The 12,935-nt window shown below is 40.9% G+C and overlaps 1 protein-coding gene across 3 annotated transcripts in view; it reads left to right on the top strand.

Annotated features, from left to right (window-relative positions):
- The window catches only part of c8h10orf90 (chromosome 8 C10orf90 homolog), a 223,571-nt gene that overhangs the window by 165,425 nt on the left and 45,211 nt on the right, over window positions 1–12,935 (top strand). For 2 of the 3 annotated variants that reach the window (XM_085994674.1, XM_085994673.1), the window contains 2 exons: window positions 1,290–2,427; window positions 11,887–12,095. In XM_085994674.1, coding sequence (XP_085850800.1) covers window positions 1,290–2,427; window positions 11,887–12,095 — 1,347 coding nt within the window. The remainder of the gene's footprint in view (window positions 1–1,289; window positions 2,428–11,886; window positions 12,096–12,935) is intronic. The other variant, XM_085994675.1, reaches the window with a different exon arrangement.

Raw genomic sequence — 12,935 nt, 5'->3', positions numbered from 1 at the left:
GTGGCCCTGCTGCAGAATCTGCAATTTTACAAATTACAGAAATAAACTCTGGAGGCATTTAAATTTAAATGTCATTTGCATCCCACTCAAATGTTTCGCTCAGATCTGCATGTGTGTTAATTGCCTGATGCAAAGTACCACTGCCTCTGGCTGCCAAGTTAAAGGGAAAAGCAATAGCTCTGCTGCAATGCGGAAATAATATTGCTAACAGTGCAATAAAAGTACCACTAGTGCAAAGGAAGTGGCAGGTCAGGTGCAATCTTTCAGCTGCACTGGCGATCTTTCCCATGACCTAAACAGTAACCTGTTTCAAGTTTGCCTTTTTTTTCTCTTCGGAGCCATGGCCATGGACTTTGTCGTTTGTTTGGTTGATAAGCTATATGCATTTTCTCCTCTAGGTTCTAAATAACCATAGCCATGATTGCTAAAGCAAAAGAGCAGACGCTTTAAATATTAGACAATCGCTACAGTTCACGGTTATTTCAAAATGGGAAAACCATGCAAAAGGATTTCCCAGCTTAAAGGTCTGAAGACGAAAAGTAAAACATTTCCAATTTCTGAAGCCATCAGCTTTTCTCAAGTTGGTCCCAAATCAAATCAAATCAGAGAAAAGATAATGTATCTTTCAGATAACTGCAATTCTAATTCAGATTAGGTTACCCTTCAAAGAATACACTTACGTATTAAAAATATATCAAGCAAAGTCAATGAAGTAGGAATGATTAAAAACGTGTAGTGTATATGATATGAAAAATCATAAATCTTGATATTTGCACTCATTAGTTATAATTGGGTGTATTCCCATATTATTCAGTTTACATGAGTAACTATGAGATATGTATTACTGTATGTAATGTACACAGTACTTTAAGCGCTTCCTCTCCCCTATTGTGAAATCAATCATTATACACATTATCCCTCAGTCATGCAGGTTTTACATTGAATTGCAACCACATAGTACGATACATAGGAAGGGAATTTCTTGTAAGTGCATGCCACCTAGCTGAACCAAAAGAGCCTCTGCAGCTTTATATATGAGTGTTAATGTAGCTGTCTGAATTCTGCAACTCAAGTCAAGCCTTCAATATTACATGCATTTTTTTGCCTTATTTAACGGGATTAAAGTGCTAATATTCATTTTCATTCAATTAATAGGAATTAGGCCAGAAAATATTTAAGGAACTTATGCATGGTAAACTGAAATAAAGGATCCTAGTACTAAAATTATACAGTAGTTCTCACCAAAATACGGCTGATAAATTTGCAAATTATTATTTTTTTATTTTCAGCAGTATGCATCACCCAGCAAAGCGAAAGAAAAGATTCCATCATCTGTAATCTCACTGACAATCAGAGAGGAAGCAAGAAAAGAACATTCCTGTACTTCGCCTATTTGTTTACAACATGCCCAGGCTGAACGCTCCCAGCAACCATTAAGAAATCCAAACTTATCTCTCAGTAATACACCACCAGTTGAGGAGAGCATTCTGGAGTCCACTATACATTGCAGGAAAGGTAACACCTTGACTAAATCCAGGAAAGGGTTTTCTTCCATTACAATTACTGCCCGAAGAATCATGAGCCCAGCTAATAAGCTTTCTAAACCAACTGTCAGTGCTTCTACAGATGAGAAAAATGCAACAGGACATGACAGATCTGTGAATGTTCTGAAAAATTCCAGGAGTTCTGAAGGTGCTGTGCACATTCATTCCCACACAGATAACGTCAATGAGTTTCCTTGTAATGGATATACTGCTACAGGAAAGTGTTCTGAGCCTCGCTCAGTATTACATTCAACAGAAGACAGGCCATGCTCTTTAAAAATTGATAACAGACATCCTGAAACCTTGCTGCTAAGCAACAATGAAGACAAAACCTGTCTTCTTGCTCAGCAGTTTCACTCAGCTGTTTCCTTTGCACATTTCAAAGTCTCACCACAGTGTTTTAACAGTACTTACTGCTTAGGCAAATCCCTTTTGGTTGATCTTTACTCTCTTACAAACAACAATAGGTCTGGGTTAATACAAAAATCAGCTCTTTCCTTAAAGCTAAGCTGCACTTCTTCCATATCATCAGCAGATGGTGGCAATGGCACATTTAAACTAATTTCGTTCATTGGAAGCTCCAAACAAAAGGTTGCTTTCATCATGTTGGATAAGAAACCACTGGATGCACCACTGAGAGCAAATGACTTCATTCAGCAACAAATATCAGCTGCTCGGAAAGTTTGTAAGACTGAATGCCAACATAATGGACATTCCCCTTCTGGTGTAAAAGATACTCCAAGTTCACCTGAAGGGTCTGCTCACCTCTTCATTTCTTTTTCAAATACGAATAAAGGAACAAATTATGCCATAACTGAACAGAAGTATAAACATCTTCAACATAAAGTGCAGTGCCCCATCTCTGACCTTGTTAGGGAATCAGGTATGTGTCAACAAATATATTATTTTCCTAAAAGTACATTGGGAGGTAGAGTTGCCGCTCTGGGTGCAATTGGGAAACCGACCCAAATGCGCTTGAAATTGCACTGGTTCGGTTACACTTCAAGTTCCTGCTAAATTTAATTTCCATAATCACAAACGGAAAATCTTCCATAAACCAGTGCAATCTAGCTGCATTAATAGAACGTAATAATTTCGGTATTTTTTTCTTTCCATTAAAAAGTGTTCCTTTTATTTAAGAGTGGTGACCTGGTACAGCTGAAAATGAGTTTATCATGAAAAATAAGCCTTTTTAATAAGGGTGTCCGGTCCAGTCCTCCACCTGTGAGTAACTTGATTTAAAATGATTTTAAATAACTATGCTGAGCCATTTAATAGTTTCATTGGTGTACACTAGTCAGCTTCTTAGTAAAATAAATATTCTTTAGATGAAAAAACTTCTAAAACATGCCTACTAGTGCCTGTGCGTCTGAGAAAATTAGTACAATTTGAAGAGCCTTCACGAACCAGTGGAATCTCGCAATTTCGACCTGGGAGCCGTGGCTAGATTTGTGAGCCCGGCCTGATCCGGGCGAATTGAATCTTGAACCAACGTAAAGGATTGCGGAAAGCACTCTAGTCAGTGACTTTGGGTGTAACTCACTTGCGTTTGAAATTACCAGATCTTTTGCGCTGGTTCGGCAGATTCCGCCCAGATTGCGCTGATATAACTGGTGGAAACTCAACCCCTTTATATTTAGAACACAACCACATCATAACTTCCGCTGAAGACTTTAGAGTTCAAAAGAAAGTAATAGTAGTGGATATAAAAGGAATGGAAACTACAATTGCTGTAAACCTGAAATAAAAACAGAAAATACTGGAACTACATATCAGGTCCATCAGAATCAGAAAAGAAAAAGAAAAAAAGTCTTGCAAAGTGCTTTACAGCCAATGAAGTACTTTTGAAGTGTAGTCACTGTTGTAATGTAGCAACCACGGCAGCCAATTTGTGTACAGCAATGTGAAAATGACTAGATAATCTGTTTTAGTGATGTTGATTGAAGGATAAATATTGACCAGGTCACCGGGGATAACTTCCCTGCTCTTCTTTGAAATAGTGCCATGGGATCTTTTACGTCCACCTGAGTGGACAGACAAACCCTCGGTTTAACGTCTCATCTGAAAGACGGCACCTCCGACAGTGCAGCACTCCCTCAGTACTGCACTGGAGTGTCAGCCTAGATCTTTCTGCTCAAGTCTCTGGAGTGGGACTTGAACCCACAACCAACTGAGCCACAGCTGATGCAAGAGAAAAGATAAATTAATGCTTCCGATGATCTAACGATTTTCTACATTCAAAATGTTAACTTGTCACTTTCTCTTTCAGATGCTGATAAATCTGCTGCATATTTAAGATTTTCTGTTTTTATTTGAATAACAGTGGTAGATGTTCATTGCTTTGTGGATTCAGCACTTTAGCATTGATGTGAAAATATTAAGCAAAATGTGAAAAAAATTAGCTGAACCTTTGATTAAGTACGTTATAAATATATTATGAGCCTAGTTCTGAATTTTAATGAATTTTGGTATTAGAAACTAAAGGCTAAAGGAATCAATTGTTAGAATCACAATATTTTAAATGTAAACTAAATTTAAAGTTGAATGTGAAGGGTACTGGTTTCAGTGAGACTAATATTTTATTATGTCTGGTTACTGCAGTGATTCATATTTTAAATTACATTTTTAAATATTTAATATAAACCGCTGCATTATTATCCCTTATATTACATTTAGACAAAAATAATTAAGTTCAGGAACTGCAACATTAGAAAAATGTACTTCCGCTCTAGATAATTGTGACTTAGAATGCAAACTTAGAATGGCATTTAAAATTATCTGCCTTCACTGCAAAGTTTTGTATGTCTCAAATGAAACTAGTGGTTATCACTGGTGGATTTGTGGAGTAGACGGCCAGCAATAGCAATTACCTAATTCAGAAAAGAGCTGAACAAGTATCTGGTTGGGATCAAGTTGGAGGTAAGTGGGATAGGTTTAGGCTGAGAAGATCAAATACTCCATTGGACATCATGGTTCATGTGGCTGGGAAGGAGGTAAAGGAAATGTTGGTATGGGCCAGCGGACCAGTGTGTGATCAGTAGGAATGTGGAATTTTCGCTAATTTTACTTGATTACCGTTGAAAATCAGGAAGCATTCATGCAGAATTTAGTCTCGGGAAATTAAATGGGTATGGTAGAGTTTGTACTGTACAACTAGGAGGTCGGTATTAGGACCACTGCACTTTTTGATTTACAGTAATGGAATTGGGTATACAGGACATAACTTCAAAGTTTGCAGATGACACGGAACTCGAGGAGGATAAAAATGGACTTCAGGAGGACATAGATAGACTGGTGAAATGACAGATGCAACTTAATGTAGAGAAATGTGAAGTGATGCATGTTGGTAAGAAGAATGAGGAGAGGTACAATTTTAAAGGGGGTGCAGGAACAGGGAGACCTGGAGGGCGTACGTATTCAAATCTTGGAAGGTGACAGGACAAGTTGATAAGGTGTTAAAAAGGCAGACTGGATCCATGGTTTTATAAACAGAGGCACGGTATGCAAAACATTTAAAAAAACAGCTGGTGTATTGCGTCCAATTCTGGGCACCACACTTTAGGAAGGATGTCAAGGCCATGGAGAGGGAGCAGAGGAGATTTTATTTTTTTATTCATTCATGGGATGTGAGCATCACTGACGAGGCCAGCATTTATTGCCATCCCTAATTGCCCTTGAGAAGGTGGTGGTGAGCCGCTTTCTTGAACCGCTGCAGTCCGTGTGGTGAAGGTACTCCCACAGCATGTTCCCTTTAAGCTGCAAGTCTGCGCCGCACTCTGTACCTCCCGCGCAGCTGGCTCGCCGGCTTTTGAATAGGAAAACTGTGCACACGCGGTATTTTGAATGGGCTGCGCAGCTCCTTAAAGGGGATCCGCAACCAAAAAATAAATTAAAGGGAATATTGTCCCACAGTGCTGTTAGATAGGGAGTTTCAGGATTTTGACTTAGCGACGATGAAGGAACGGCGATATATTTCCAAGTCAGGATGGTGTGTGATTTGGAAGGGAACTTGGAGGTAGGTGGTGGTGTTCCCATGCGCCTACAGCCCTTGTCCTTTTAGGAGGGAGAGCTCGCAGGTTTGGGAGGTGCTGTTGAAGAAGCCTTGGCAAGTTGCTATAGTGCATCTTGTAGATGGTACACACTGCAGTCACGGTGCGCTGGTGGTGAAGGGAGTGAATGTTTAAGGTGGTGAATGGGGTGCCAATCAAGCAGGCTGCTTTGTCCTGGATGGTGTTGAGCTTCTTCAGTGTTGTTGGAGCTGCACTTATCCAGACAAGTGGAGAGTATTCCATCACACTCCTGAGTTGTGCCTTGTAGATGCTGGAAAGGCATTGGGGAGTCAGGAGGTGAGTTACTCGCCGCAGAATACTGAATACTAGAATGGTACTAGGGATGCAGGAATTCAGTTACATGGAGAGACTAGAGAAGTTGGGGTTGTTCTCCTTAGAGCAGAGAAGATTAAGGGGAGATTTAATAGAGGTGTTCAAAATCATAAAGGGTTTTGATAGAGTAAATAAGGAGAAACTTTCCAGTGGCAGAAGGGTCAGTAACCAGAGGTCACAGATTTACAGTAATTGTCAAAAGAACCAGAGGCAAGATGAGGAGAAATGTTTTTATGCCACACGTTGTTATGATCTGGAATGCACTTCCTGAAAGGGTGGTGGAAGCAGATTCAATAATAACTTTCAAAAGGGAATTGGATAAATACTTGAAAGGGAAAATTTTGCAGGGCAATGGGGAAAGAGCCAGGGACTGGGACTAATTGGTTAGTTCTTTTAAAGAGCCAGCACAGGCATGATGGGCTGAATGGCCTCCGTCTGTGCTGCATCATTTTATGATTCTATGAATTCACCTACATTCAGTGTGAGGCTCTCTTCTGTACCTTAATCTCACACTAAGGAAGGATTCTGTTTCATACGATCCAGAGCGGCATTGAAAAAGCTCTATCTGTAGTACGGAATCCTTTCTGCAACTCAATTCTGTGCATGAATAAAAAGGATCCTACTGCACTTAGCCACACATAGGCCTGTTGTTTTTATGTGGGTGTGAAGTGCCTCAAATCTCACCACTTTGGCCTCTGCCATCTTCCTCTCCACTTCAGCTTCTCTCGTTTCAACCTTTCCCTGCTCTAGCTTCTACTGCTTCACTCTGAAAGGTTAGCATTCAAAATATCAATTATATTATTTCTCTTGTGGTCAACGCCAAGAAATATGCCCATAAACAATCCCTTGCTTCCAACAAATTGATGTGCGCTCTTGCATGCTTAATAGCTGGTAAAATAGCATTGCCTAGACCCTAAGTTCTGGAAATCCTCCCTAAACCTCTTCACCTCTCTACCTCTCTCTTCTCTTTTAAGACGCTGCTTAAAAATATCTCTTTGCCCAAGCTTTTGGTCACCTGTCCTAATATCTCCTTATGTCAAATTTTGTTTGATAACGCATCCGTGAAGCATCTTGGGACGTTTTGCTACATTAGAGATGCTACATAAATGTAAATTGTTGTTGTTGCCTCGGGCTAAAAAGAACACCCTTGTTACTATTCCAAAAGCAAAATACTGTGGATGCTGGAAATCTGAAATAAAAACAGAAAATGCTGGAAATACTCAGCAGGTCAGGCAGCATCTGTGGAGAGAGAAACAGAGTTAACGTTTCAGGTCGATGACCCTTCGTCTGAACTGGAAAAAGGTGGAGATGGAACAGGTTTTTAAGCAATTGTTACTATAATGTGCTCACTGGAAATGACATGAGCCCTCACGTCCTCCTCGTCTTCAATTACCAAAATACCATGTGGTTTAAGAAAGAAAGAGCTTAAGTTTATTTATCACTTTTCACATTCTCAGAATAACCCAAAGTGGTTCACAGCCAATGAATTACTTGTAGTCACTGTTATGTAGGTGAATGCAGCAGCCAATGTGCACACAGTAAAGTCCCTCAACCAACCAATGAGATAAATGACCAATTTAATTTTTAATCACCCTCCACAGCAATGCTAGACGCCAGGAATGTACCAGTATTCCTAGCAGCCAGTGTTGCTATGGCATTATTAATAACAAGAAGTATGTTGTATGATATTTTCCTGTCATTAATATGTTATTGGAATATGCTCGCCCAGGATAGTCTGTTGGGCGTTATGTCAGGAGTATTCATTGATGTCTGACATCACTTTCAACGGAAAATCCTGGAAGTGGCGGTGGGCCTCAGGGCTTTGACATAATGGTACCCCAACTGATTTTCCATCTCACCCGCTGGAGTTATGCCAGGAAATCCCAGTGGAAAATCCATCCTAACAAATCTGTTATCAATACTGTGATCCTCCTGAAGGTGGAGCATTGGCAGCAGAAGGAGACCTAAAAATGGAAAATAACGAGGAAAGTAAATTAATGAATTAAGAATAGTGGCTCTTGAGGTATTGCACCGATGGGCTCTAGAGGGAGATACATGCGAGCTTCCTGAGTCAGCTCATTTTCATCTCCTACTTCAACGCTACCATGCCATGTGACACACACTTCTCAACTGCTAGCCTTACCCTCATTCACTCTGTTTTCATGCAGGACAAATTGGCATACAATTCCCGCCAAAGGCAGGCCAACACAGGGGTATCCCCACCTAAAAGCGCTCACTCCATGTGACTGATTGAGCATCTACACTGTTGCCCTGACATCCTGTGAAGCACTGCGCAGCCACAATATTTCACTCCCTTCTCTTGTCTCTTTAATCTCAAGGGGGTGATGTTCACCCATTCTTGGCTTCTGACTTCCTTTCCTGCAGATCTACCACAGCAATGGGCAGCACACCAGGAAGATGATGATGGTGATAATGATGATGATGAGGACCAAGTCACCCAGGAGTTGCAGCTGCGTGGTACTGCATAGGACCGTAACATATGGCAGGCCTCCATCCATCCCCTGCATAGCGGTGAAAGGTGACATCAAGTTGCCAAAGAGAAAGCTGACAGGAGAGGAGGGCCACCTCACTCCCATGATCCTTCTGTAGAGCATGAGCAGCCAATCAGCCCCTGCGATCCTGGCCTTGGGTAGCATGTGCCTCATAGGGAATGCCACACCTCCTTCTGAGAAGTCCTGCTGGTGGGTAAGGGTGGATGGGGGTCTGAAAATCTGCCAGTGGTGAGGAGCAGTCTGAAGCAAGTCTGTAGGCAGAATGGCAAAAAAATCCAAAACACTTTAAAAATCGTTTCCTACCTACAGAAATCTGTATTAAAGCAGCTGACCTCAAAGCCACTGCACCTCGTTGAACTGTGTCTAACTTACCCCAGGCACCGCAGCAGCCCAATCCCAGGAAACTCGGAGCTCCTTCACCATGGGCTCTCACTTTGATATATTCAAATGAGGCCAGTGGCAATTTGGCGGGCAGATCATGGGGAAGCTTCGGAAGTGCGAGGATACTCAGGGATATCTGCTTAAATGCGGAAGTCAGGCGGAATCGGCTTCCATAGTCTATCATATTTCACTAATCGTTAAAGTCTGCCACTTCATGCTGCTCAAAAAATCCTAAAAATAAAAAAAACATTAGATTAGCCATTCTAAAACATTAGAAAGTATTGCTTGTGAAATGAGTATATGAATGTTTAACATGGTTGAATGACCTTTCCCTATTCTAATGAAAGCATTAACACATTTAAAGAAATGGGTCAGTGCCTCCATTAAAATAGCAGGCAGAGGAATGTTAAACAAGCATCTTAAGTATTTGATTGCTAATGTCACAAATTAGAATTTGAAGGCTTTTAGAGCACAACTGAAAATACTGAACAGAAAACTTGAAATAGACAGTGTCATAAATCGCAACTTCTACAAGAAGTAACTCAGGAAGTACTACTGAACGGCCAGCTGAGGGCGCCGTCCGAGGAGTATAAATACTCGGGCGTGGGCCCACCTTGGCCAAAGACAATCTGGAAACAGGAAGCTAGTGACTACTAACTAGACCTCCATGTTTTGTTACAAATCGATTAAAGCTTTGCTTTATGTACAACCAAGTGCGTAGTGAGTCTTTATTACATCAGACAGTGGCTGCACTGTATTGCTGTAGGGGTTCACTGTACAATCATAGAATTGAAAAATTCCATGACTTTGAGAAAGCAAACTGAGGTATATTTTCTTTCGTTCATGGGAAACGCACATTATGATTACATTGACTTTTCATTAACCTTAATGAATGGAGGAAAATATATGCCCGTATGTCATCAGAATATTAGGACTCACATATATTCAATTAATTCATCCCTAATAATAAACACCAGCCACTTATCATTTTGCAGATACAAAGTGTGATTATGCATAATGTCAAAGTTCAACACTGATGACTACATATAAAATCTGGGAACTTTAGCACCCACTACACAGACATGAAAAAAGCCATTAAAAAAGCAGGTCCAATATGTTCCGCAAAATTGTCCTTTGCTTTACACTGCTGTGTAGCCAAATCTTGCCCACTCAGAATAACTATATACATCCTTAAATATATATAAACTAGTGTGACTTTAGACAGATTTTAATTGTTGTACAATTTTCATTGCAATCTCACACAAAGCACCATGTGGGACTTGGTAGGCCTGATGACACTCTGTTTCATTTAACCTCCTACCCTGTGGTGGGGAGGGGGACCTCTGGCCTCCAGGCATCATCTGCCCACAGTAGTCTGGTTAAGATCAGAAATTCAGCAGAGTGGAATCAAACCTGTGACCCTCCATTCTGTGGTGCAATGTGTCAATGATTCAACAAACCAAGCCAGCACCAGTTCAACCGTATTAACACTTTTTAGTTGATGTGCAGTGATTCATTGTTTGTGACCTGATATGTACAATAAGATGCTAATGGTTACTCATATTGATCATATCAGAGCCATGTCAAGTTTCAAACTTTTCAGTTACTAAACTCATAACTGCCTTCTCAAGTTTATGAGAAAGTTTGGATAGGTTTCAGATTTATTTTATACCATTGGCAAGAGGTGGGGAAGGCTAAAAGGAAAGGAATTGTGATTGTTTGAGTTGGAACATTGCAAAGCTCAGCTGAATAGATATTCAGATAGAAACATTTTCACCATTTGGGTGTTACATTAAAGGGCCTATTGTACAACCAAAAAGATATGAGGTGCCAGTTTCCTCTCTCTTTTTTCATTTGTCCTCTTTCACTATTCCCCAACCAGTCGGATGGCCACATAACCTTCTCCCAGATGTCTAGAATTTTCATTGTGTAACTGGCTGTCTGGAGGTACTTGAGAGAATCCAGATTGCTTTGTCCAAGTCCTGCTCACCCATCACCCCTGTTCTTGCTGACCTACATTGCCTCATGGTCTGGCAACGCCTCGATTTTAGAATTCTCATTCCTGTGTTCAAATCCCTTCATGGCCTTGCCCCTGCCTATCTCTGTAACCTCTTCCTGCCCTACAACCCACCCGGATATCTGCGCTCCTCTAATTCTGGCCTCTTGTGCATCCCGGATTTCCTTTACTCCACCAGTGGTGGTGCCTTCAACTGCCTAGGCCCTGTGCTTTGGAATTCCCTCCCTAAACCTCTCCACCTCTTTATCCTCTTTTAAGTTATACCTTAAAATCTACTCATTTGACCAAGCTTTTGGCCATCAGTCCTAATAACTCTTTATGCGGCTCCGTGTCAGATTTTATCTGATCGCACTACTGTGAAGTAGCTTGTGGGGGCTGGGGGGTGGGGGTTGGTTGCTGTTAAAGGCACTATATAAATGCAAGTTGTTGTTGTTGTTTTCTGACCTTTTCTTTTATTTCTGTGGGAAAGTGCTCTGATTGTTTCCCATTGAAATTTGTCCCAGGTAGGACACACTATCCAGAGTACTGGTTGCAAAACAGTGTTGCAATCAATTTCAGTTAAAATTGCGCACTCCGCATCAGTTGCAATGTAAGAAAATTCATGAACTATGCATATTTTTAATAATTGTATTCTTCCAGCCATTCGTATTAAACGCGTTTCCAGTTTTAAAGATTCTGTTCCTCCATCCTGACCTATAGCTATTCCAAAACACTTTAGACAATGTATCCGCCCTTGGAGATAGTTTTGCGAGGAAACCTGTGCATAATGAAGTCAGCCAGCAAAAGGCAAAATGCTGCTGTTTATGTGGTAGAAAATGGAACATGTTAGCTCACTGTTCAGAATGCTGAGCAAACGATCCCATTTCTGTGTAAACTATTGAAATTTATCAATTTTTTAAAAAGGGTTGAATTTCCCTTTTTTAAAGGTGAAGTGCCTCCTCTGACACACCACGTTTTAAGGATTCTGTATATCAAACAGTTTGCCGATCAGCACAAGTAGACATTAAATGACAGTACGTGCATGAATTAATGTGAGATTTTCTTCACAGCTGATATGAAATTTCCCAACTGTCATGTTGATTTAAACGGAAAGAGGAAAGACACTGTGAAACAGGGCAGACAGAAACCCACGCTCAGCATGATAGCAAAGTCTACGACAGGATCTCCCACTGTACATCGAGGGGAAGATATTGAGATCAGCCTGTCAGAGCTCACCACTGAGCGTGAGAAAACTGCACTGCAACTTCTCACATTGCAGGTAAGAGGCGTCAAACCCCGTTACTGTTATTGGATACAGCAATAAGAAAGGAGAAGTGGTTTGATATTATAGCCTGTGCCCTGTTCGAAGATGATACACAGTGCCGGTATGTGGGACATTCAATAAAAACCACGGTGGAATAGTTTTATGATAGAATATTAGACCATATTCTTAAATGCAGTTTGTGTAGCTAAAATAAATAAGCTGGAGGAAATACTTTCTTCTGAATTAGTCCCCCTACTGTGAAAAAAATAAAATCGTTTAGAATCTCTCTTATCTGAGAGAAGATATTTAAATTAGCATAGTGAGAAAGTATACTATTGGTCTATCATATGCCCCTCACCAGGCTTGTTTCACATGATGAAGTTGAAATTTTTCTACTCTCATGAAGATAGATTTTTGTGATCATTTCAGATTGAACGCACTTTCTCCCGGATATTTTTAAAAATCCACTGCGGGGATGAGCTTGTTAAATGAGTAGTTGAGACTTTCAGATCCCAGGTTCGTTCTCCAATCTGTGTCCAATCAGTTAATCTCACACAGGGAAACAGGGTGCTGATAGTTGCACCTACAATTGGCCTGTGCCTTTAGGCTAGGAAGAGAAAAAGTGGGCAGGGTCATTGCTCCTGATCATTATCCAGTGACACTAACTGAAGTGCACGCGTGTGGACAGGATCGGGCTAGGCTGTGATGTCCTTCACCCCACATGGTCAAATAGCCTGCCAAAGCTCACTGTCAAAGTTCACACAGGAATAATGGCCTCTTGTGTGAAGTACCAGAGGGTACTTGATGCTGTGGAACTGCCCACACCTACGGAGGGAAGGGAAGAAATATTGTTAA

The sequence above is a fragment of the Somniosus microcephalus genome, chromosome 8, assembly GCF_052327205.1.
Source record: "Somniosus microcephalus isolate GS21.2 chromosome 8, FLI_Smic_1.0, whole genome shotgun sequence".
In the NCBI taxonomy this organism is placed as follows: Eukaryota; Metazoa; Chordata; class Chondrichthyes; order Squaliformes; family Somniosidae; genus Somniosus; species Somniosus microcephalus.
Note: the sequence above shows the minus strand (reverse complement) of the source record. Positions and strands in the feature narration are given on the sequence as shown.